Raw genomic sequence first — 26,800 nt, forward strand, 5'->3', positions numbered from 1 at the left:
CACTTAATATTCGCCTCCTCTGAAATTTTATGCACGTTTTGGTGACGTCCCGGCATTAAGGCATCAACTAAGCGGAAAATAGATATCAAGAGATTAAGAGCAGGGAAATCGTAATGCTGATGACACCACTAAGATATCGCTGTGACAAAGATTATCTTTGCCTTGAGAGGGTCATATACGCTTATAGCCTTTTATCTGACTTCGATCACGTAGTTACATGGTCATTTTCTCCTGCTATTTTTGGTTTTATTTAAAATGTCACTAAACAGCCTGACTCTTGTTTCCTGTGTGAACGAAATGAGATTCTAAATTCACGCGATTCAGGAGTGTCAAAAATTTTCAGTTTCAGAAGGACTCGTGGTGTTAGCGCCCTCTTTTCGCTGTCTGTACCTGAGAGACATTTATGTTTTGAGAGCAGTTACACTGTAGGCCTACAACAGGAGCTAGTAAATGTTAAAACCTGCAGAAACTGCAAGAAAGAAAATTAAATAAAGATCACGACGTTTACTTCATGCATTATCTTAATTCTAATATCGAATACTGAGTTTGAGACAGTCCATAGTGAAAGAACGAGATCTGGGAGCAGAGGTAAATCTGTAAGTAATATGGACATAATATGAAGTAGTGTTCCAGAAATGATGCCCGAAAAGTATAGATTAGATTTTGTGAGCGTCTGTTGTGGATCATTTGTGATATTTAGTGCCAAGGTGGGTCGTATTTGGAGGCTTACCTTGAAGATCAATACTTATGTTATATTCCTTTTGTTTCGTTACAGGAACCACGTTGTGTCTCCCTCGAAGAGTGCAGTCAGCACTGCAGGAACAAAAGATCAAAGACGACATCGATGTTGATGACGGATCCTTACAGCTGGTAGAAAAAACAAAAATAGACAGGCGGCTGTACCATTTAGCCACACGTTAATGCGTGTTGAGGAAAGCCCAAGCCTTGTTGAGGCATAACCCCTTGATTCACGTTGATCTCATTGCAACTCAATAAAAGGGACATAATCAATACAACATAATACAGGAAAGAAGGACTCGACTACCCCAACTTCACCCGGGAACGTATTCCCAGCTCGTGAAGGTGACGATACTGGGCTCGGGCCTAACTCACTTTCCTTTGCTGGTTTAACGCCATCCAGACCAACGCAAAATGCCTATTGCGGACTTTCTGTTTTACATAGCCGTTCTACTAGGTTTATCCGCCGTGGTTTCCTGCGCGCCAGTACAAACTCCCCTGGAGAAAGCCGCCGCCGCGGCGGCGGGTGTGAAAGTTTCCGCAGTGGACGTGGACACGCCGTTAAATCGACTCTATCGCGATGCCGTGAGGGTGCGGGATAACATCAAGGAATTCCTCTCGATCCTTGCCGACTTCGACCAGCTTCAGGCCAACGAAGCCGACCGCGAGCTCGAGATTAGGCAGTACGGCGTCAAGCGAGGTAACACCGGTTTCAAGGTCAACGGCTGGAAGAGGAAGCGCAGAAGCACGATGGAAAGCGATATAATCGCCGCAGCCTTCACTAACAAGCTGGACCACAAGGCAGCGGACATGGTCCACACGATCTACACATTTCTCGATGATCTACAAATAGTGAGTATATTGTCGTTTCCTCCCATTCCCGTGAAGCTAACGGGCAAACAACAACAAACTATACAATTAATGTAGGCAGGCATCAGAGTAAGAAAGTAGTTCCTCGATTTGATCACCGTCAAAACAAAAGATCATCAATCACGTAGCCAACATATCGAGAGATAAAAATGATGGTTACCTTCCACATTACAGTGAAGTACAGATGCAACTACATACGCAGTCTATTGCCAAGATATTATTTTCCTCGCTCACTCATATGCATGCAAGTTACGTTGCACCATGGGTTATACGTACTCTCGCGTCAGAGTTGAACGAAACTGCGAAACTGCACACTATTACCTGTGTAAATTTCTGCGGTATAAAGGCGCCAAAATGTAATACGTACGGCTATTACGCGTGTGCATTCCTCTAATGTGTATGGCTCTATGATGTCATTCAGCGTGTAAATACACGAACAACTTAAATTCTTGCAGGAAGATTGCAGTAAGCAACGAGAAAAAGTAAACATCCATTGCTAATTTAACGGAAGAGACAAATCTGTCTATTGGTTTGGGTTAACTGATCATTTATACACATGAATAAAATCGTTTTTATGATACTATAATTCGCATAAAACAAATGACCCCCAAACTTTAATCAGCGTTAAAAAGCTGCAAGAGTGTGTGTAAACTTCAGTGAGAATGAAAGCATGCAAGCACAATGTAATCTATCATCAGACAAATCATACATATAGGCAATCTATTATCGTTTCATTGAACTGAACTGAAACCAAAAATATTAGATAATTAATCCCTGAAATATTCATGAGCATCACGTATATCATTCACAGATAGTGGACCAAACCTTTAACAAAGTTGTGTTAGTATCAAAGTGAGACCATGGTACTTATATAGGACGTTTGTTGATTCTTAGTTACATGAGTGATGTATTTACAGTCATGTAGGCCTACTCAGTCTAATCCCTTGAGAAAGAAAGAAATCCTTGTGATCCCTTATCTATAATACAAAGAAAAAATAAGAAAAATTCGCGGCATGGAAAAAAAATTAAATGGTACATTACAAATAAAAAGAAAGAAAATACAAACAACAACGAAGCAAAAAAAGACATCCCACGAGTAGGGACACTATTGTGTATATCTCAATAGAGTTTGAGATTAAGTGTATTTGGCGCTATATAGAGTGGTGACCCTATTATTGAAGAGAGGATCTAATCCTTTGCATCATGATCACGGTCTAACGGTAATATCTAACAAGAAACAAGCCAAGATTTGTGTTGTGAGCAGATAAGAGAATTGTGCACATTGATTCTTAACATTTGTGACCAAAACTGCACCTCTTGTATAGAGTTTACAATAAATACAGATTACAGATTTCTTTCAGGGTTATCACGCTTTCAATCTCTGCCCTTTGTGTCAATGCCTGCAACCCCATCAAACATAAGAAAGCACTGGAAATCACAAGTCATATTGACTACGGATTTTTACAACCCCACAATACGAAACAATGTTAAAAAAATCCTAATATTTTCTTATCTTGAATATGTATTTTCTTTGTAAATTCATGTTAAAGAAAAGGTTGCAAATACTGATGAATAAAATGAAACGAAATGAAAAAAAAACATATCTAGGAATGATGACGAATGTTTGCAATCCCTTGGTACAGTGACACTCTAACTGATTTCATAGTGTTTTAAGCTAATTATTAAAAGTAAAATTGTATGTTGGCAAAGTTTATCTTAGAACAGATATACCAAACTCAAATGAGGTTGTCCCGATGATAAACAGGGGTATTAAATATGGGTAATGGCAAAGATAAGGTACCCAACTTATGACGTGTTTATTTTGACACTTAAATCAGAAAATCAGCTTTTTTTTAGCATAAGTTACAAAAAAAAATGAAAATCATATTTAGTAAGTCCTTTCCGAAGTGAATGAAAACTAACATTCTAACCTAAAAATGAAGCAAGTCAGCATACAAAATAGCAGAGTATGGGGGGGGGACATGCTTCCTCGTGTAAGAGGGGTGTCCGCTTACACGAGGAACCTTCCATTTTGATATCTCAATACCTATTTTTCGCTAGTTTTATGTTTGTTTCAATAAAAGTGGTCATTTTGAAATAAAAAGTCGATTACACTTTTCAAAGAATCCCACAACCCCAATTTTAGTTTAAGCCTGGAAAAAGCTTCACCAAGGGTCCTACTGTAAGTGGGACACAAAATATCCATTTGCTTTTTTTTTCAGATTAACACTGACAATAGGCAGTTTTTCGATAGATACTACAAAGAAACCACAGCTACATTGTAAAATACAAGAATTAGGTACAATTATTATTGTAATGACACACACACACGCACACACACACACACACACACACACAAAATGAGTTATCAATGTGCCCCGACGTAATATTTCGCGGGACACCAAAGTCATCAATATAAAAATTATAATTGGTCACATTTTTCATGTATGTTGTTTATTCATACAATTTTCTCTGGAATTCCTTAAACTATGTGAATGCCTCCAAAATAACAAACAGTTCAACATTGGTTCAAGATATTGATTCCACCCTCATTTCAAGTTAAGGTTCCTCGTGTAAGCAATTTTCGGACGTGAAATCTTATAAAATGATCTTAATTCTAGAGATTCGCTCGTGCAAAAGATCTATAATTTCATGCATGACTTTTGTTACGGTGTTCAAATTTGCTGTCTTCTATCATTTTGGAGCCATTAAAATAGATTTTTCTGCACCAATAAGCTGTAAATCTATAAAACTAGTTTTACAGTAAAAATGTCACACAATTTTCCCCAAAACGTCATAATTTGGACTTTTTTGGGGGAAAATGTGTCTGGTACTTTATAGTAGCAACTTTGTTTGCCTTCAAAGAGGACGATATCTACCTGAATAACAGTAGAGTAAAATTATTCGAGGGATGAATAAAACAGTTTAATGAGTACAGATTATATCCTGACGTGTTTCATTTTAATAAACAAATTTGTATTACATTAGCATTTTGAAATCAGTTTCAATACCTAAAAAGGCAGCGGAACTTGAACCATCATTTTTCATGATATGCTATTTCATAATCTTCCTTTCACTTTTGTGTTTCTCTGTCACGTTTCGAAATATTCTATAGGACATAATGAAGAATACAAACAGAATGACCGTTTTAGGAAGATGTATGTTATAGGAAGATGTTTTCCCCTTCCTTTCAAGCGGTCTTAAACCGATAGGATAACTCTCCCTTTCCAAAAGCCTATTTTGTTGAATGATTTAAATCTATATCGGGGTTTTTCAACACTTTTAATGTATTATAAAAGCTTTGCACACCAATTATTATTGATGCTCTGTATAAAATAGTCCTAGAATTAAAGCATTACTAAAAAAAATAGACTGCACCTATAAAATAGAAAGAAATTCAGTAATTCTGTTTTGCGAGAGGTAAAATTGATTCAAACCTTTTCGCTTCACTTCTCTCGCCTTAATTTTTTGTCAGCTTCTGGATACAAGAGACAGACTCGTACCTATCGCAAATCAGAGGCAATGACGTCATTCATACGTCACGTAATTCGACCGCTGCAACAGTTTGTTTATCTGTCGCATAGTTACTTTCGTAATTGCACTTGCCGGGTTGTTGGTTCACCTTTGTCAGGCATGCGCTTCTTACCCCCTGGAGAAAAAAAAAAGTCTTCTCAACTAAAGCGTTATAACTTACGATTTTAATAAAAGACGAGATCAAAAATAGTTTGGAACATAAATATATCACACTGACTGATAATGTAACCATGATAACTGACTATTACAAGCATACCGAAAGCTATACATTTACCACCATAATTGACTCGTAAAAAGATCACATCACACTAAACTAGGTATATAAATATGAAAGTAACCAACGAAAATGAAGATACAGTGTATATCATTATAATTAATATGAACATATTACATATATATATATATATATATACCAATATATGAAGAGTTTTATCGGAAAACGAGCAAAGTCTACTCTTGCTAAGTTGAGATATTTGTGATTATCAAAAAGCGTCTAAAAACAAAGAAAAATAATAGGAAAATATGGGATATTTTAATCATATCTTCTAGCATATTCCTTGTTATGATACAGGTGATGTATCACCGGAAAGGTTTTATTTTGCTAGATGTTAGCTAATGACGCTCATGTCATCATCATTTGAGATGATTTAATGGCCTCTGATAGTTTATTGAGTGAAGTGAAAAAAGAAGTCAGAATTCCATGTAATACGTCCAACAGGTGCCTTATGATTTTATCAAGTCTATATCTCTCTTGCGACCATGGCGCAGTAGCACACTTAAAAGGCTGATCATTGTTGTTATATCTAGCACAAGTTGGATGAAAACATTATTTACCTTCAAAGAGAGTTTGCCATAAAGGAAAATGTCTCTTCAACATCCATGATTCTCCAGCCTTAGATATGCCGGCAGCATTGATGAATTGTTAAATTACTGTTTCCATTTCGATGTTGACTGCCCTCCTCCTCCCTTCCTCATTCGGATTCTTCTCTGGGCAATGTTGCCCCTGCGGAAATCTAGTACGAATAGATGCATTATATATAGAATGAAACCTCTTTGGAAATAGGAAGCATTGAGTTTAGATGAATGAAGGTATTCATGAGAGGAAGTGGTAGAGTTTATAGATTTTCCATCGGAGGTACTACAAAGCACTCGTGTCTAAAACTTTGAAATATAGGTTATGTGATGATGCCCTTCAGACTATGCTAAAGTTAGAGCAAAGAAACGAAGAGTAGACTTGAAGATGTCTTAATACCTAAATGTTTTATAACTTCAGAGATTCATTAACATAAGCTCTTTTTTTTCTTTCAAAATAAATTATGAAAGGCGTATCTCGTTAAGTTTGCCTGCGCCACGAATATACAATTATTATGCAAGAAATGCAACATGATTATATTGTAAAAGCCCATGTAGGCCTACTTCAGTTTTTTTTTTTTTTTGTTGTAGATATTGAAATTGCATAAACATGCGCACAGCGTAACTTCCCTGATTTGTTTGGGCATAAACTAGCCATCCTCTCATACGCAGACTAAATGCTGTAAAGAGGTTTCTCCCTTTTAACATCAATGCGTGTCCAGTCCTGCGGCTGTAAAATACGCTGCACTTTTTCGACGGCAGAGTACCAATCGTCGCTTCCTCCTTCTTTGTGAGATTAACAAACTGTGGTCAATACAAGCCTGTTAAAGGGCGAAAATACAATCAGGATATCATATTTGGTAACCCTCTTCATCATGTTTGGACAGTTGGTTAAGCCCTCTCGTGAAAATCCGACCGCCAACTCGACGGCCAGACTTTAAACGCTTCGTCACAATACGTTGGGATAATACGAGGGACGTCGGTGCCGATGCGGATTTGGAATTCAGCGGCATGATTTCATCAAAGCGCGTTGAGAGAGAGAGAGGAGAGAGAGAGAGAGAGAGAGAGAGAGAGAGAATGGTAGAGACAGAGAGACAGATGTAAAGACAGATAGAATGAGAAATAGAGAATGCGAGAGAAAACAAAAATGTCTGGTCGCGCGTGTAGGTGGTGCCAAATCCAGTGAAGTGATCTCATACAAAATACAGGTTTCGCGGTCGCGTAAAAAGTTCCCCGCGAATTGTCGGAAGTCGCTTTTCGATCAGGGATGAGTCTGTTTTACCAATCAATTCACCTTTGGAGTACTGACATAATAGCTTACGCAACAAGAAGTGTCTACTCTATTTGGCAAAGCATCTTCACAGCAAATTATCCTCTCTGTCTTTCTAGGACTTATTGCTCTCTCTCACCAGTACATCTTGTCATTCCAACACTTTCAAAACGAGTCACGTCCTTAGCCCCGACTGACGTGTCCCCCGATGAACTATGAAACAAGAATGCACTTTGTTCTTTTGCACATTAAACAGTCCGATTGCGCACTAATAGTGTCTGTACAAGAAATGTTGGGTATGTGGGTTTTTTTTCGCTAGTAATGACATTATTATTGTTACCTGTTATCGTCTCCAGCAATTAGCAGCAAAACAGTTGGCCGCGGAGTGCCTGAATGAATTACAGTGTATTTGTTTCAATGCTATCGAAGGCAAGAACATCAAATCCCACTTATATTCCTTTCAAAAAGGCCGATTGTACGTCAGAAGTGCATTATAAATCACTTTTTTTTTACCCTGCACATAAAAATGCAAAATAAAAAAGACCAAAAAAGAAACAAATATGATCTCATAAAGTAATTTCACTTCCCGTTTCAATTTCAACTATCATAACAACGTTATCGATTGACTGAAAATAGACTTTAATGCAAAACAGACAGACAGACACACACACACACACAATCTAACAATTAATGTCATAACATTTCTCGGTATCAAATTAATTTTTGTTACCAAAGAGGAAAAAAATCTGGAAATTTGTCGAGATCAGCCTTTTGATAAATGACCGCCATTAAGTAATCGTGATCTCTTCAATTTGCCTTGAACTGCCCAAGCTTTAATAGTGAACCCCTGTGATCGTTATTTCCACCACTTAACTCCACACCACTTGTTTATAAGCACAGTTTAGACATCTCAATCCCTGTCTAAGGTCAGGAATACGACTTTGCTTTACATGACATTGTCATAACACTTTCACCCACTAACAGAAATAAGGGACCCAGGGACCCAGGGACGCCTTGTGTAACCCCTCAGAAGGAAATATATGTATTACAAAAGCCAAATCATGAGAGTAAATGGAATTTATCAAAGTAAGCAATTTTCGCGTCTCATCTGTTATAAAGGGAAAAAAAGTCAAACATCACAGCAAAGGTCAAGAACGAACGAACCTTTTTGAGTTGTCATTTCGCGTGTCTCGCAAGTTATACTATCGGCATAACAAAGAATGAGACACACAGCGGTGTGAAATGTCAAGCGAAAAACAGTTTCGTGACCGGGTGTCCTGTGTCTATCCTAATTGTTTGTTTATTTTAGATTTCTCCTGACATTTCAACAAATTTCAACAACTTCCAAAGGAGGTCGTAACATACAAATCCTGGAGTGCTAAAACGATTATTTTTTTTAACATATATTACATCGCGATCTCTCCCTTCTTACCCTTTATTCTTATGACATCGCGATTGTCAGTCTGTCCGTAAACAATCTGCCAGTCCTGTTCTAACCATAACATCGAACACACGCACACGCACACGCACACACACACACACACACACACACACACACACATGCACAGAGTGTATTGGAGTAATGTGCTTCAAAACTAATGAATATGTAACCTCTTATCGCAAAACGGGGATGAGGCTAAAGAGTATGCCAATTTTTTTTCCCCCAGGAGTGAGTCTAAAATTGACTTTTATTCTATAAAGTCTCTTTACCCCCTGCACTGTCTAAAATACAAGGGACTGTAGATCTTTTCTCTTTCTTATTTCTCTTCCCTGTTTCACAGGATAGCAGCAAGCGAACTGGGGGTGGGGGTGGGGGAGGGAGGTGCGCAGGAAACTGGCAGGAATCGTGCAATAAAAGGCGCTAGCTTCGGTGTTGAGATGGGCTGCATTGCTTTTTAGCAATGCCCGAGGCACTGCAGGTGGTCTCTTGAAACATTTTCTCAATGGATTCCAAACACCCTTTTTCATTAAGGCGCGTTTATTAGTCGCTCCAACATGAGGGGTCGGGCTTTTAGTTATACGGGGGAGGTCGCAAGAGAGAAGCGTCCGTGGTGAATAAAGTAATGTGGAATGCACGGGTATCGAATAGCTATAATTCGCGAAACGTCAGAACTTGACAACGTCACATGGGCGAATGCTGCCCCTTGTTTCTGATAAACGGGTCTCCCCCAAAACCCCAGGGGCTATTAGGGACATTTTATTTCATTTACATTATGAATTCCGGCTTGGGAGTTAGAAGCCATTAGTTTGTTCTTTCTTTCTTTCTTTTTTCAGCGTTTCTCTTCGCTTCTGCTGACTTGCGTCCAGAGAGGGGATGGTGATAAAAAAAGAATAAAAGAAGTTAGTAGTCTTTCACGAGTAGCTCGTACTACGAACAATGATGTGTTCCGAAATCCCCTCCATTGAATGATAACTTTTGCTTCGTATTTCGATATAATTTTTTTTTCTTCGAGCAATTCAATATGATTAAACAAGCAAAGAAACAAGCCTTCAAAGAATTCCAAACTCAAAAGGACAATTCAAAGCAAGAGACTTTTCCACTCTGAAACTTTGTTCCTCATGCACACTGTTCCTCATTGATGCTGTATGCATTATACTTCATAAACTGATATAAACCTGAAGGAAAATGAGGTTACCCGTATATAGTGAGCCAATAGCAGACCACACTTACTTAGAAAATGAGTGTATTTAAAGAAATCAGAATGTAATTCCCGGATATCCTCTATATCGAGATGGTACCGGGGATCTAACCCTTCTGGTCTTGCACGCGTATTCCAGCACGCCGTAAGAGGGGAAAACCAGGATTTACCGAGTCGCTTGCCTTGGTAGCAATATTGTATCGGGTTCCTTTAACTCCCGAGCGGATATCGAGTATTGAATGTCCCATATTAGCCTCTACCATTGCGATTAATTGCCGTCAGGAATATTATATTAGATTGCCGTCTCTTCAGGCCAATAAATGCCCGATGAACGTATTGTTCGGCGCTGAACCAAATGCGTGCAGTGCAGAATAGTTTCCTTCGCGCCAGCGTCCTCGTATTTCATATTTGATAATTCAATACCATTTCTTTCTCTCTCTTTCTCTCTCTCTCTCTCTCTCTTGCTCTCTCTTATAAAGTTAACCGTTATTGGGCAATTGTGATGTAAGAATTTTCTCTGCCTCCCAGCCAGTGTTCAAAAAGCAAAGATAGGAAATATACACTCATATAACATTGATTTCTTTACGACACGTGTCTATCGAGGATATGTCTTCCAGTCTATAGAAGTTCCGTTCTATTCTGACAAAGAGGATGGTAAAAGACACACCATTTCTCGAGGAGATCTGCATTCGTCAGAAGAGTCGGATCCCACAAAGAGCCATATACAGCCCAAACTATTGTGCCCCGTTGAGATTCTCTACTTTTGCGCTTCTTTCTCGCGTTGAATCTGTCAGAGTTGTACAATCAAGCGCATGTCCATTAGACACACACATTTGGCCTGATTACAGGCCAGTTCAGCTTTTTAATGAAATACTCTTCCTATTGAATGAAATGACAAAACTTGCATTTGCACAGTTAAAGCCAATATTAGCAATGTCATTCCCTGTACGCGACAAAAAGGCCTATAACTTCAAAAGACCTGAAAGAGACGGAAATGATTTTTAAAAAAATCCAAGAAAGCATTATACAATTGCCATATACACTTGTCATGCTTGTGTTTGTGTACGTTTGTCAGTAGATCGTTCGGGAAAACCGCCGAGGAAATAAGTTCAGACATTGATTGTAGCTCATCCAGCTGAGGTTTACATGTTGAAACGTTAAAGGAAGAAAAAGAGGAAGAAAAAAAAAACGCAGAAAAACTCGGAAAAACTCAGCGTCGGCGGAGAATTCCAGCCGGAGTAAACACTGGCCAATAATATGCTAGAATGCTTCGAAGATGCTCGCCTTTGGAACATCAGAAGTAGCTCTCTTATAGATAAATTACTGAGGCAGGTGCGCGCAGTGGTGTTTATGCAGCTGAAAGTCAGAGGAGTAAATGCAGGCAGACCTATTCGTCGGTAACGATGAAATACGTACGCTTTCAAGAGCAGGCGCAGGAGGTGCATGAGCCCCGCGTTAACATGACAATGTAAAATGTATTTGTTACAATTCGGGGCTCGAAGGAAGACGTTTTTAGGACCTCTGAAAGAAATCATCCTACACTTCCACTGGTACAATTTTTCCTTCTGACGCAGAGCATAAGAGATTTCGAAATTGCAGCATTCCCTTTTAGCGAATGATGTATTTCGAATGATGTATCTCCCTCTCTCTCTCTCTCTCTTCTATGTCTTACTCCATCATCCACTTCCAATTCGTATACATGTATATATATATATATATATATATGCATATACTAGTAAATTGCTATAAATGATATTTGTGTGTTACGATATGTGTTATTATTATTATAATGGTTAGTTATCTTCATGATCCGCTGAGACCCGAGGGGTCTTTCGGTCGTCTTTTCACCAAACATGCCGTCCTCTTTGTAGGCAAACACGAGGCATTATTAACCTGCCGCCTAAAATCTGGCTATCAAAAAAAAAAAAAGTGAGATGTAGGCACCTACATTTATAAAATCAACGATTGGACTCATTCGAGCAAGAAAGAGCTTCAATTTAGATTTATTGTGATAATGAATGACCACTAGGAAAGCGAAGAAAATCAACCCTGGTTAAAAAAAAATAATGATAATAATTTCATTTGAAATTCCTTTTCTTTCCCATTTGTAAGATCTAGGAATTACCAGAGATATACATATTCTATGACAACAGAAGCTTGCTCTGAAGAAGGTTATGGGAAATCTGAGAAATAAATTATGCAGTCCTAATGAGTTTAACTTGAGGACAAACAATTTGTTGTTGTTTTCTCATTTCGTCATTACTCAGATATTGTTATATATGCCTGCGTTATCTATATACTCACTGCTCGTAGTAAATCTTACACCAAAGTACGTCTCCTGTTTTGTTTTAAGAAATATAATGAGAAACGTGCATCGCAATGGAAGCAGATCTATATACGAGATGATCTACGTGGTCGAGCAACGCGACTAAAACCACTTAAACAGTGTTTGTGTGAGTTATTCTCGAGTTTGCAGGCAGCGTGGAGCGGTAGCTGGTGTTGAATTACCATGTCGTCAAAATCCGTGAATTTCAGGTCATTATATCGGCACGGTTCTGTCACACCAAGTAATCAGCATTCCCCCAACGATCTCAACGAGTAACGGTGTAATGAGTTTTCATGTCAAGAGTTGCTTCTGACAGTAAACAACGTATCGTCACTGTTTGTAGATTTTACATGATGTGTTTTTGTTAAACACATCTTGATTGAACTATACTTAGTGGTATTAGCAGGCGTTCGAGAATAGTGGAAAGCGATATCAAACAGTTTCCCCCTTTGTATCGACCTAACTTATATCACGTATTCATGGACGCAGACTAACATGATCGAGTAAAAGGAGAGCCACAATTGAGAAGGTATCAGTTACAACTCTAAGGTATGCCAATAGGTTGCCACTAATATCATGAAAAGATTTGGCCACTGTGATTCCAAAAAGGAAGTTTAAACGCTGACACTTGGTTGAGGTGTAGAGAAAGAGGAGGAAACAAGATTTTTAGTCTTGCGCTTTTTCTTTTTTCGGTTATTTCCCCGTCTACTCGTGCGCCGTATTAGCTTTCGTGTGAGCAACAATTGCAAATCATATCAGCTCAAAATTCGGAAATGGATCCCAGCGAAGTTTTAAGAGGGAAAAGTTTTCCTCTTATCGAGCAAGAGTTACAGAAATCCCATCCGGCTGCCACAAAAAGACGGCTCTAAAATTTCGATTGACACTATTATAGGTTGGGAGGTTTCTAAACGATCACATCCCTCGGAGGTGCCGCAAAGTGAAAGTAACCCCTTGTCTGCCGTCCCACCGAACGTATGACGTAATACTTACGCCTATCCATGTCGAGTTCTGAATATATATGATCAAACTGCATTCCAATTAAAAAAAAAAAAACCTGCAGGGCTAAAGTACTACTTAACATCATTATATTGTAAATGTTGTTCATTTACTGTTACGTTCCCCCTGGTGCTGTTTGACGCAAATGCAATGTATTAGCTATATTAGCCGTGTACAAATCATGACATTTTGCCGTGACTACAAATCGACATGCAGTGGTCAGCACTGTATCATTGATGAAAGGCAACGCTTAGCTTATTGTCTTTCTTCTCTCGCAGTCCTTCAATAATCCGCCAGGATTACTCATTCAACAAATCAGGGAAAACAGACAGACAGAAAAAAAAAACCGCTTATGTGCATTCTGAGTAGCCGCATTAGTTATCATCGAACACACGTATAAAGGCCAAACATGGATATGGCGAGGAAGAGGGATTTAACATCGCTGATGTTGTTTGCTTGAATGTGACGTTGGAATTTAATTTAGAAACTTAGTTAAGATACAGCCCGATTTTTTACCTGTCTCACAAACATGTCCCCTGCAGAATTTTCTCTATTAAAATGCAGGTTTGCCTTACGGTCTTTTAATCTCTCCTCCTCTCGCTCTCTCTGTCGTGTCTGTAAAGCCAATAGGGTTTTTTTTTTTTCAAGGCGCTCGTTTTTGTTGTTGTTGTTTACTGTTTACATCGGGAAGGGGGTATATAGGAAGAAGGAAGTTGCTTTGTTTAAAAAGACAGACAAGCACACGCACACACACACACACACACACACACACACACACACATTTTACTTCAGATGATATAATGATAGAGCTTGAGTAGTTATTAGGGCTAGCAAAATTGTGTCTCTTTCTTTGATTCCTTTCTCTCGTATGCTCAGTTGGCAACCAGATATCATGACTTCACGTCCTGGTCTGTTTTCTCATCTTTTGGGCTGTTTGAGAAGACATATATGAACGTTTCACATTAAATCACTAGTTTCATTTTCCACAAATTACTACGAGATGATGGTTTCCTATAAAGTGCCGCGTTTCATCGGATTTCCGTCAGCCTCTCATATGTTTTTGGCTTAATTCAAAAGCTTTTCGAATATCATCCACAAACTTGTGCGTCTCGAGAAGGCAGTGCGAGAGATTTCGTCTCACTACCCCCCCCCCCCATCTCCCCCATCTCCCCCATCTCCACCCCCTCTCTCTCTCTCTCTCTCTCTCTCTCTCTCTCTCTCTCTCTCTTCCTCTTTCTCTTTCAGATAGCTATATTTCTCTCCAGGTGTTTCTTCCTCTCATTTCTGTCGCTTTCTTTCTTCCGCTCTCTTTAATTTCGTTTTTGTTTTCACCTTTCGCAAGTCAAACCCTCGCCCAAAAATGTGAATGTCTGCGATCAGGGACACATTTCGTTGTATCTTTGACAGTGAGTACACTTCAGATTAAATACGAGACATTCGAACCACTTTGGGAAGAGGATCGGAGAAGTCGCCCTGTAGCGACGCATTGGACTATAAACAGGTACTATTTATATTCTGACCGGGACGCATTTATTTCTAACCAGTATTTATGACTCAATGTTTGCGGGGAGCCACTCAACAGCATATATCGCGTTATATCGCGTTCAATGCCATCGCGTATAGTCGAAACTAAACTAAACTAAAAAAAGACGTCTACATTCTTCTCTTACCTTGTAAAAGAGATGCCCTCCATAAAGAGAAACACAGCTTAAAGAAGGGTTCTGTTAACAGCAACTTCCAAAACGGATTCTTTTAGAAAGAAAAAGAAAAGGTCTGTAATGAAAGTTGATTGAAACCAAATTTAAAGGAAAAATAATAATTTCTGGTACGGATGACTATTTCTCATTCGTCTTGATTGACTCGGGACCATTTGAATCAGGCTTAAATGCAACAGTCAGATAACATTGCCGCTTTTTGCCCTCCTATCTTTCTCCTCCTTTTTCGACATCCAAACGGGGCGATACCATCCACCCACCGGCGAGGATTACGTATGCGAAGAAAATTGTAAAATGAGATACCTTGGTAGAGAATTTAAATCAAATGGGGTAGAACGCAAGGGAAGATAAGTCAATTAATCAGGCTAAAATATTCCGGGGAAAGCAAATGCCTCCATCGGCACCAGATGAAATACATTGCGGTTATCCCAACTTCGACCGTTTTGCTTTGGACGGTGAGAGCGTGCTGAATATTTCTTTTCCACTAAATAGAGATACAGTGTGCGGTCCTCGAATGAAACCGCGCATTACAATTATGACGCAGGTCCCTGAATTTGTTCACATGAAATTCATGTCTGTTACCGAGATACCAAGTCTTTCTTTCTTTCAGAGTTGCATTCGAAATGACACCTATTTCAAAGAGATCGCAAAGACCCCAACAACAATGGAACGTCATCGTTTGTCCGGTTAACATCATCGTATTTTGGACTAATTTCCTGTTGTATCCTGTTTGTGGTCAAAACAAAACAAAGCAAAACATGATAGCAGCAATACAAAGAAAACGCAATATTAGACAGTTTTTAATTGGTATGACGGTATGGTATCGAAATCCACAGATAACAATGCCGTTGTTTGAAACATTCTTCAAATTTTCATGAAATCATTGCAATAACACAAGCCTTTATTCATATCATTGTGATATCATTATGAATCCCTGTAACCATGGTAACGAGATGTGTATAGCTTTGCCACTGATCTCTGTGTCTTACACACTCTATTCACACACAGCCGAAGAATCCCGACTAGAGTCGACCGTTTCCGATAAATTGTTTTCGAATACTTCCGAGTATAACGCGGTGGGCAGCGATTCCACCCTCCCAGGGATACCAAGTTCAAATTTTTTTATGAGTGAGACTTTCATGACTCGGCATCTCGGCGCGCGAATGTGAGTGGGAGGGGCTTTTCCTCCCTGTGGCCTCCCACGGTAGGGAGCTTTTTCAATTTTTAGCTCTTAATGGTGCGACCAGGTGCATATTTACGTGACTATCTTTTTTCTTAGTTTGAAAGACAAAAGGGAAATATACCTTCAATTGCAACTATTACTTTAATCCTTTGAGCTATGCTCCTTATTATAGGCCAAAGTTGCAAACTTCGCCAGATGCGTGAGAAAAATGGGTGCCATGCGTGAGATCGTGAGACGGCCCCTAAATGCTTGAGTCTCACTCAGAATGCGTGAGACTTGGTAGCTCTGCCCTACCCTGGTCTTTTTAAAGACATATACGTCTCTTATTCCAGGGCCCCGTCTTATAAAGCCTTCAAATCAATCACAAGTCCCCAAATCAATCGCAACTTGCATTGCAGCACACACAAAACTTGTGATTGATTTCTATCGCAAGTCTTTATAAGACAGGCCCCAGGGCCAACAGATCCACTCTAGACTGGAGATCTGTGAGAGCGTTCTAACATTTGAAGACTTTGAATTTGTCATTCTGATCAACTCCAGTTGCAGGAATCATGTAAATGATCGGACACGCATATCCCGAAATGCAATAGTATCTCCCTTGGTGTCATGCTTACAGTCACACTGTTGCTTCGCGTTGACAGTCATGTTTCACGCGTCTAGTTGGGCTACACTAAAGTGGGGATAAACGTTATGGGAATGATATACATCATTCTCACTCCAAATGTATGTGAAGATTCAAGAAATTAAAGGAAATGCATACTTCATTAATCTTCTTATCACATTCCCTTTTGAAAGTCGCAGGTCTCGACTGCCGTTTTCATCCTTTGCAGAATTGTTGTCTGTACGATATCAGGTTTTAGGATTTTACGAGGTTTCAATATTTACGGCAAATCACTTGGCGGTCTTCTTCTAACGCTTGATAGGCTAAAAGTGGTTCTTACAAACTACATATAACTTGAAATATATATATCCGAATGTTGTGATGTTGATTTTGGTCGTACCGAGGTTTCGAAACCATAATGCACGTCTTTCCATTTCTTTGTGTCGATTGGGAATATCAAACAACAAACAAACAAACAAATAAAACCTAGAAACCCTGATTTCTCTGACAATTTTGATGACGATTGCTACAGGATATCGCTTGGCACACAGGCATTTTGAAGGTAAACTACCTACACACGTGTTGTACAAAAGGGTGTGCCTGTCTGTAACGTGTACGAGCGCACGCGCATGAGAGCGCACGTTGTCAGTAGGGCTGCCATGACGTCATGGCATTTGGGCTAGTCAGCTTGTTAGCAAAAATTTCACCAAAACAAGTTTTTTTTTTTCTCGAGAGATCGCTGACTATATTTTTGTGAGATTCTGTTTTCATGCTAGCAACTTGGTCTTTTAGGATTAGAGGAACAATCTATTCAAAAAGGAAATACCAGTAAATTGTTTTTAAACGATCGCCTGGAACACACACACACACACACACTCACACATAAAACAAAATTGTTTCGGAATGAGTGTGCTGCTTTCGTTACATCGTATCAGATTACCTAATATGTTAGAAAAAACAACACTCGTGTAGGTTAGGGTCTTGGATATACATTCATTCTTTCGCAATGTATGATTCAGGTATTGATGTTTTTGAAAGAAATTACGAATAGAAAGGTACAATGTGTTATTATACAAGGGCTGGTAACTGTATTTCTGTCAATATAATGTTGAAAGGATTTCCAATAAAGGAACAAAAACTGAAAAGGACTTAAATTACAATTCACAAAGTTTGCATTGTACCATTTCATTCAACTTAAATGTCAATCGAAGCGGCTTTTTAGAACTGTGCATTGCCTTTGTACGCACAGTTGCGTGATACAATGCAACATGTAGTTTACGTTTGATAGCTACCCACAATGAACACACAACCGGTTGAAGTCATGAAAGTTCACCGGTACACACGGTTAAAAGGTTAAAAGATCATTCCCTTATCTTTGAGGTGAATCGAAAGATCAAGTTTAGTGATGCCCCACTTCCAGTCTACACAATTCTAGATCTATTAAAGCTTGAATCTTAGCGGGTTGGTGTAACGTCAGATTTACTTGAAGAATAACAGCTGAATAAAAGCTTCGAAAGGACAAATTGAGGGACCATACATTTCATCATTCCTACAGCGAGTGCCGTACGCTGCCTCATTTCAAACCCTCGTACAGCCTGGCGCCTACAATGCTATGACAGTGACAGGCTTAGATAATACTTTAATGATTACCACCTTTATCAAAGAACAAGCATAGCATAACCTAAAGAGACAAAGGAAATAAAAGACAATTATAAACCTAATTGCGCTTTTCTTTCAGTGACGCTATTTGACGTCCAATATTCTTTTTGTTTACGTAAAAAAAAATTAGCAAAGGCTACTCGTCTCTGCTGTGTGTGTGTGTGTGTGTTCGCCCCCCCCCCCCCTCTTCTCCTTCAACAAAGCGGCCTTAAGCTTCAGTGTGAATGCAGTTAATTATTCCCTGTCGGGGAGACTGATGAAATCACATAACACAAAATAACTGATATCATCAAGTTTATGTCGCATCGCGTGGTTAAAGAAGAAAATTGTCTGAACTTGTTAGAGTAAAATCGCGTCATGGGGCATTGTGTAAGATGGAATGCGAATGGTTGTCTTACACCTATTGATGCATCAGACTCAACGTTCGGAAATTGCCATGATACGAGCCATGAATCATTGATGAAGCGGGATATAATTGGCGCTTAAATACTTCCTGAACTGAGCAGCAAGGTTGAAATCGATGCGTAATCAATTTAGAATGCGAATTAGACCGATGAAACAACGGTTCGACGTTCGATAAATTCAGGAAGGGGCAAAGAATGACGAAGCATTTTAAGTCGATTTCGGGAGTCGATGTAGTTGGGTTTTTTTTCCTGTGTTGATAAGCGTGTTGTTGAATACGTAGTATGCCCCACATAGAATAAGGCGTACAAGGAAATATATCGAAATTCTTTCCGTACAGACAACACTATACTTTCAAATTTTTTTTTAGTCGTTGAAAGATATAACTACACAACTGTCTGTAGGTAGTAGTGTAGTAGTAGTATCATCTTTAAGACAATGCGTATGTACTAATAATGTGTATGCAGGTATGCAGCATTAAAGCATAATTTTTGTAATTGTGTCTCGGATCACCTGCCAATATAAAAAAAAATAATCTGAAAAAGTAGAAAAAAATCAAAATGCAGTGAATCTTCTAACATACGATTTTCTTGTAATTAATTTGAATGTTCATTGTATTGATGCTGAAAGCTCAAATATATATATATATATATATATATATATATATATATATATATATATATATAATTATATATATATACATATATATATATATATATATATAAACCAAGTTATAACTTTTAATCTTGTTGCACTTCATGCAGAAAATCTGAAGTAGCTTTAAACAATTAGCCATCTATCAATGTCTACTCAGTATGACATGTCAGTGTTTCCAATTTTACCAAACTGTGATTGCCTATGAAAGAGACGGTCTTGCTCTAAATCCAGAATACCCTCTTCATCCGGAGGACATTAATAGAAGTTTTCTAGCTACTAATCCTTTTAGAAAATGATAACTGGATTATAATCTAAAAGATTGGTCTTCGACGATTTTTTTCGAGGAAAGAATGGATGGTTAATTAGCTAAATGCCTCCAGCGTTACATATAGGTCGTATGTCTCGCTTCCCTAAGGTTCCTACTTATCCCAGTATCTGTTTGCGGTAGATTATTTTTATACAACGCAACGATCTCTGATCCATTTCCGCCAAATACTCTACCACGCGTGCGCCGTATATTGTGACATTTTCGAGGGCGCAGGATATATGTTCCTCCACATGAATGAGCTTCCTTCCTCCTCTTCTTAGCGCCAAATTAAACTTCCAGTGTCATGCATTTTTTACTCGGAGCATAATTGGTCCATCTTTTCGCTGCCTTATCCCAAGAGACCCCTAATGGAGGCATATTGATTCCACAGCGCAGGATGAAAAGGCAGCGTTAACACATTCCAACGAGATAAGCGTCAGTAGTCTGTATACAGCGTTGCAAGTAATTGTTAGATAATGCAATGTGTGTTTAAAAAGCACAGAAAGGGAGAGCAAGGACTCCTTCCTTCTCTTCTGCCTTGATTCCCTTGTCTCAAATCTGCCCCCCCCCCCCCGCCCGCCGCCAAAATCCGTCCTTACTTCCCAGATGGACCAATGTTGTTTCCATCTACGCCGCCTTCTTGAAAGCTCTTACCCCTTACAAGGATTCCATTAAAACACCCCAGCACAATTATTCTCCGTACGCAAGGAGAATAAACAAGAGAAGCGCAAACAAAACAAATTAATGGAAGAGATTCTCTTTCCTCCCAAAAAAGGAGGAAAATGTAGTGTTAGAACGTAGAGGAAAACACATTTACCATTCTGAACCGAACAAAGAATAAACACTGCTTTTTTGTACAACGCACTTGTATTGTGAAAATCTCTCAATTTCAGACTAAAAGCGCGGGCCTACACAACCTTTTCATTAGACTATAGCGTCAAGGATGCAAATGAAACTTTGTTGTAGTATAGACGATATTTACTGTCAAAAGAAGACTTCGCAGTAGAAAGCAATATTGATACTAGCGTTACATTATTCACGACCGAGGTTATTCAAGCCTTTTCACCGTACTTTTGTTTCCTAGGTCAAGTAGTATTTCAAGCAGACGTTTCATTTAAATGAAGACTTTCGTTCCAAAATGTTTTCATTAGTAGATTATGCTTGTCTTACCTGTCAAAATCATTTGAGCGCACGCTTGCGTTACAAGTTTAGAAATATTATTTCAAATATCATTTTTTCCGTCCGAACACACATTATGTGAACTTTTATATTCCAACTTCATGAGAATCTTCTGAAATGTCAATTACTTGCTTGATCATCCACAGTAGATATGAACTAAGTATGTTTCCATGCGGGTTGACGGACTCCTTAACTTTTTCTCCCCCAACTCGGTGTCGGTTAATGCACTCCTATGATGGATCTAAAGAAAGCATTCGAAGTCTTCATCTTCTTTTTCTGATGAGGAGCTATCTCCATGGATAAAGCGTTTCAATAGACAGTCTTCTCAGCATTCCCAATATTCTCACATAAACCAGCTAAAAGACATTCAGTCTAACGCCATCCATTAACATGGAATAACGTTCTTTATTTTCAGACTCACAATAACGCCTCTCAACAAAGACGTGTTAGCCGCGACATCTCCGAATGATACGATAACTTTAGCATTCATTTATGTCTATAGAAGGCAGAAGGAGTGATGCAACGATTTCACAATATTGTAGAATAAGACACCCGTGAGACTTCCTGTGACTTTATAGGGCGGGTTAAAATGTTATGAACTTGACAGCTCAACGCTGAAATGCATTATTACCGTTTACAGATGAAACAAAAACCCAAGTTTATTGCTTCACAACAGTCCTAAAGTGTGCGTTAGGGATGGAAAGCACTAATGTAATATTTTTAATCTGTACAATCAATGTTAAGACGTATTGTTAAATATACAAAGTGTGAACAATAGTTACGATACGATTGTTTCTATAGTGAACTATGTACATTATGGTTTATTGAGAAAAATAGCAATATCTCCTCATAAAGATTAGGCTTTATTGCGAAATTTTTATATGGTTATATACAACTAACCTACACATATGCATCAAATGTGATAACTAGAACGTTTTTTTTTCTTAAATCACTGCTCCCAATGGTACAGAATACCTTTAAAAAAAGGCCACTTTAATCTCCACTAAAGCGACGGATGAACAAAGACGCCCACTTCACAGAGGGTATGGGGCAAGCGGATAAGTCGTTTTCTCTAGCCCTCTCTCCCCCCGTCTCTCTCTCTCTCTCCCCTCTATCTATCTACCTATCTCTCTATATATCTCTTCCTCTCTCTCTCTCTCTCTCTCTCTGCGTCTTTCCTGTTTAGTCGGAAGTGGCTGCAAACAAGCGCTATATCTGACGTGATCAATATCTTTTTCTGTTTCCTTGTTGCTGTTGTTTTTGTTGTAGTAGGTCTTGTTGTTGTTGTAGTTTGCTCTGTGTGTGTGCGTGTGTGTGTCTGTCGGTTAATATGTGGTTTGCGTACTATTGATTATAGAGTTGATCTCTTCGCGGTCACTGTGCCATATCTGGTCCCTCTTCCACCCCCCCCCCCTCCAAACAGTGGGTACACCCAATCATGTTCCATAGGAATTATCACAAGTAATAGAGGTGGGTTGCACACGTTTCGCGACCATCTACCATGACGTGTCTTACCAGCACTTGCAGCTGCTAAGATGCATTACATTTCTCAAAACTTTGAAAAAGCACAACAACCTAATATTGTCCCCAGAACACCATCATTTCTGAAAGTCCGACACTAAGTATTATCATTGTTCTCTTCCTCTTGTGCTGACCACCTAGTTTAAGAAATAAACCAACCTCAATTCCACAAAGGCATTTCAAGTTGAAATGCAATTATACCAAATTCGTTCCGTTCAAGGGCAAATGAAGCTTGGTTCTTTTGACATTAACTTAATGTAACACTGAAAGTAAATGTAATCAAAATACATTTAAAGACAAAAAGAAAAACTGGTGACCATGACCTGCGAGGCTTACCATCAAGGGATATTGACAGATATTGCCAGAGAATCGATAGAGAAAGAGAAGGAGAGTGATGAAGAAGAAGAAGAAGGAGGAGGAGGAAAGAGAAGAATGTAAGGAGGCAGAACATAGATAGATTTTCTTCTGCATTGTACAATAATGTACATGGATAAGAATATCAATCCTGGAAAAAAAAAGATTATATAATTTGTGCTCTGTGTGTACTCGTATGTGATGGTGAATCTGCACACAAAATCATCGGCGTGTATAGAAATGTACATGTATGATATACGTATACAGTAAGGAAGAATATTATTCTCGTTTAATGCTTGGAAAAATTAATAACGTGACCTTACAGGCAACAAGTTGTGGTGATAAATATTCGATGTTCAATGAATTGGAAAGATTGCAAAATCATAATTTTTAGAGGTTGCCTGAGCAGATTCCAGTCTCAGCATGAAACATTTCCTGTGTGGTTACTTGTCTCGGCAGTAATAGCAATCAGACGTTCAATCTGGTTAGGTCTTTGTCGAATCTCTCTCGTGATACGAGGTGACATGTGGAAAAATATTGTATCCTTCGAATTCAATTTGTCAGAGTAAGCATAAATAATTCGCTCACATGCTAGCTCGCCTGGAGAGAAACTATGATTAATGGAACCACTCATCGATACAGCGTCTGACTGTATAAGACGACCATTGCATTCATATCATCGCAAGATGATCTCCACGAAGTTTGAAGAAAATCAGAAGTGGCGGTTGGCTTGGAAGACTGATTACAACTGCAAAATCTCGAAGCATTGCATCCTACCAATATCCATCACGCAAGTCTCCCTTCTCCAGCTCTCCTCTCTGTCTCTTTCTCTCTAAAACAATTTGTATTTACTAAATAAACTAAAACGAAAAGCATGAGAATGATGAGGAAAATTTAAGGCATTTGAAGTAGTTTGTATCAGTTGTTTCCTTTTCAGGGCCCAACTGAGTGTGAAAGGGCAATAGATGAGGATAGGATGTGATTTTGACATTATTGGGAGCGATTTCAAGCTGCCTGCCTTCCTAGGATTGATTAATTGATTGATTGATTGATTGATTGATTGATTGATTGATTGATTGATTGATTGATTGATTGATTGATTGATTGAATAAATGAATGATTGATTGACTGACTGATTAATTGATTGATTGATTGATTGATTGAATAAATGAATGATTGATTGATTGATTGAATAAATGAATGATTGATTGACTGACTGATTGATTGACTGATTGATTGCTTGATTGGTTGACTGATTGATTGATTGATTGATTGATTGATTGATTGATTGATTGATTAATCAATTTATTCTATTTTTCGCAAAAAAGACAATGGCTGGATAGCCCATATTCAGCGATCCCAACGTGACATCGCTGGTCTTCAATGGGGTCCAGAACATCAAAAATTCAAATACGATACAAAATGGAAATAAGAAGTATAAAATGGGAAAAGACATGCACATTACAATTTTGTTTCATGCAAGTAACGAAAGAAAAAGACACGAGGGAAAAAGAAATGGGATAATACAGTGAATCATAGCTTTTCCTTTAATGATAATTAAAAAATCATTTTTATTCACAAAAAAACACACTTGATATCAATGGGCAGTGAACTTATACAGCATTAATGGTCTACAAAAAATATTTCATTGCACTTTCTCTTTGTTCAATGAAGCTTCATATTAAGCTGCAGTTCTTTCAGGTCAAGATGTCACATGACAAAGAGCGATATCTGCGTAATGCACAGTAATCACGAGGTTATAGTCATAATGAAATAAAAATCCGCTAAATCCTTGGGTTTAGCGTTGATGACTATGCTGTTACAAATTACATCCGATTTCCTTCTAGGTGTTTCTATGATCGATGAACAGCTTCCGTTCTTCCAATTTGCAGTAGTTTTTTTAGCACCTTCCTTTTTTATTTCATGATATGATATGCACGCTTTTATAGGAGCGTAGGTGTATAGTGAAACAAAACACAACAAAACAAACAAATGGGGATGGGGACCTTTTTAAGGCGCAATTGTATCACCAACACGCTCCTGTGTCATTATGGGGTGCCCGTTTTAGCTGCTCATTCTACAAGTAACTAAAGTGTCGCCATTATGGATCCGCGACTTCCAGGACTCAAATTAGACCGACACGAAGAGTGATTTTACTAATAAAAGTATCTTCCCATACAAGTTTTTTTTTCCTCTCTCTCTCTCTTAAAGATGATGTGATCAAGAAAGATTACGCTGGCATCTTCTGTGCATGCTTGGTAGTTGAGGCTACAGATATGTAACTTGTCTGATGTTTTTATAGGAGTTGTAGCATTTCTTAAACAGTGGACATGGCGCAATATGTTGTACTGCGTAATCCGTCAGTATTCTACACAAACATATTACGCAGACGCAAAGCAACTTTTGCTTAACAAAATACAGACGGATGTTGTGGAAATTATAGGATTTTTACCTTACGATTGACACTGAGACGAGTCTCAGAAGAATACCTTGCCCTTTCTCGTCTACATCCTGATTGAAATATTGACATTGATTGAATGTCCTATAGCTATGAATATACCTCGGAAACGACACTATTCAAAAAAATTAGGTGGAGTCGTGTCTTACACTTTTACAAAGTCAACCTACCTCTTTATTGTCGGTCAACACTCACTTCAAGTTACACCTCTCTATCTATCTATGTATCTATCTATCTATCAATCTATCTACATATCTAGCTAGCTATCTGAATCTCTCTTTCGCTCTCTTTCTTGTTCCAGTATTTTCTGCTCGTAACAGGAAATTGATTCTAACATTTAATGTTGATTATAGTTTCCTCTAAAGATTGGCTTCTGCAATTTTCTGACGTACGATTCCAAAGGTGTGCTGTGTGTACCAACACCAATGATTCATTTGAGTTATGGAATGTTATTTCTTATCATTTGATATTTCAAACACGTGTTACCCTATTTTTGTTATGATATACATTTCCATGATTGAAGAAAGTTTCTTCCAACTCTTTCTCTGACAAACAAAGTAAACATCAAACAAGATACATATTTCCTGCAGAAAAAAAGTGTGGGACGCATCAGCATGAGCCCTTGTCATAGCACTGCTCTTACCAGACAAGTATCAGTGTATCAGAGTTCTGTTCCGTCCGTTTCCCTCCTTCTCTGTCCGATTAAGTGGGTGTACGTGACGAAGTAGTAGAGCAGTTTGCATGTTTGATAATGATAATAATAATAATAATGATAATAATAATAATGATGATAATAATAATAATGATAATGACAATAATAATCATCATCATCATCATCATCACGCCAATGATGTTAAACTCATTATCATTGATTATAGTATTTTCAAACTTGTAACGCTCATGATATCATAATTAATTCTCTATGCACACTTCATAAAAAGATATGCAATCGTTGATGTCTTCATCACATTTACAGTTGGTTTTCAGAGCCTTCTTGAAAGAATTAAAAGAAGATATTGTATCCAAATTGTAAGGGGTAATGAATTCCAGAGTGCGGGAGCTGATTAAGTAAAGGATCGGTTATAATTATGGTTAGGGTTATTTGTGTGTGTTAACGCAAGATGGACTGACAAAAGATGTTGTGATGATGATCGAAGAGTTGAGTTAACGATTGAAATGAAGCAATAAACTGAAACTGAACGTAACGGAACTGTAAATGTATATCCACATTAAAGTAAAAAGGAGTCGGCAAATTCTCGACCAATCCACTAAATCACTCAATCTTTTCATTAAAACGTAAGTAAAATTGAGAGACATTTCTTTACGTAACATGATTTTTTTTTATTATAACGTCAATAGAACTGAGAGATATTTCTTTATGTAACATGATTTTTTTTCTCTTATTTTCTTATTACTTTACAGGCAAGACAGTACTACGAGGGTGTACCCCGAGGTCCAGTAACGAGATCTGTGGAAAGGGGAGGAGGTCAGCTGACTGAAAATTAACCGAGAGTTCTGCCCAGTCCCCCTAAAAAAAAA

General features: G+C 38.4%; 1 protein-coding gene across 1 annotated transcript; it reads left to right on the plus strand.

Moving 5' to 3' along the window:
* Positions 1-978: 978 nt before the first annotated feature.
* LOC139723724 (uncharacterized) lies at positions 979-26,800 on the plus strand. Its single transcript, XM_071634939.1, has 2 exons — positions 979-1,590; positions 26,684-26,800. Exons 1-2 carry the CDS (start codon positions 1,153-1,155, stop codon positions 26,765-26,767), a joined length of 522 nt encoding a protein of 173 aa, XP_071491040.1. The 5' UTR covers positions 979-1,152; the 3' UTR covers positions 26,768-26,800.

Source organism: Diadema antillarum, unplaced genomic scaffold (assembly GCF_040938485.1).
Source record: "Diadema antillarum isolate AM-2024a unplaced genomic scaffold, OU_Dant_1.0 scf00000198, whole genome shotgun sequence".
NCBI lineage: Eukaryota > Metazoa > Echinodermata > Echinoidea > Diadematoida > Diadematidae > Diadema > Diadema antillarum.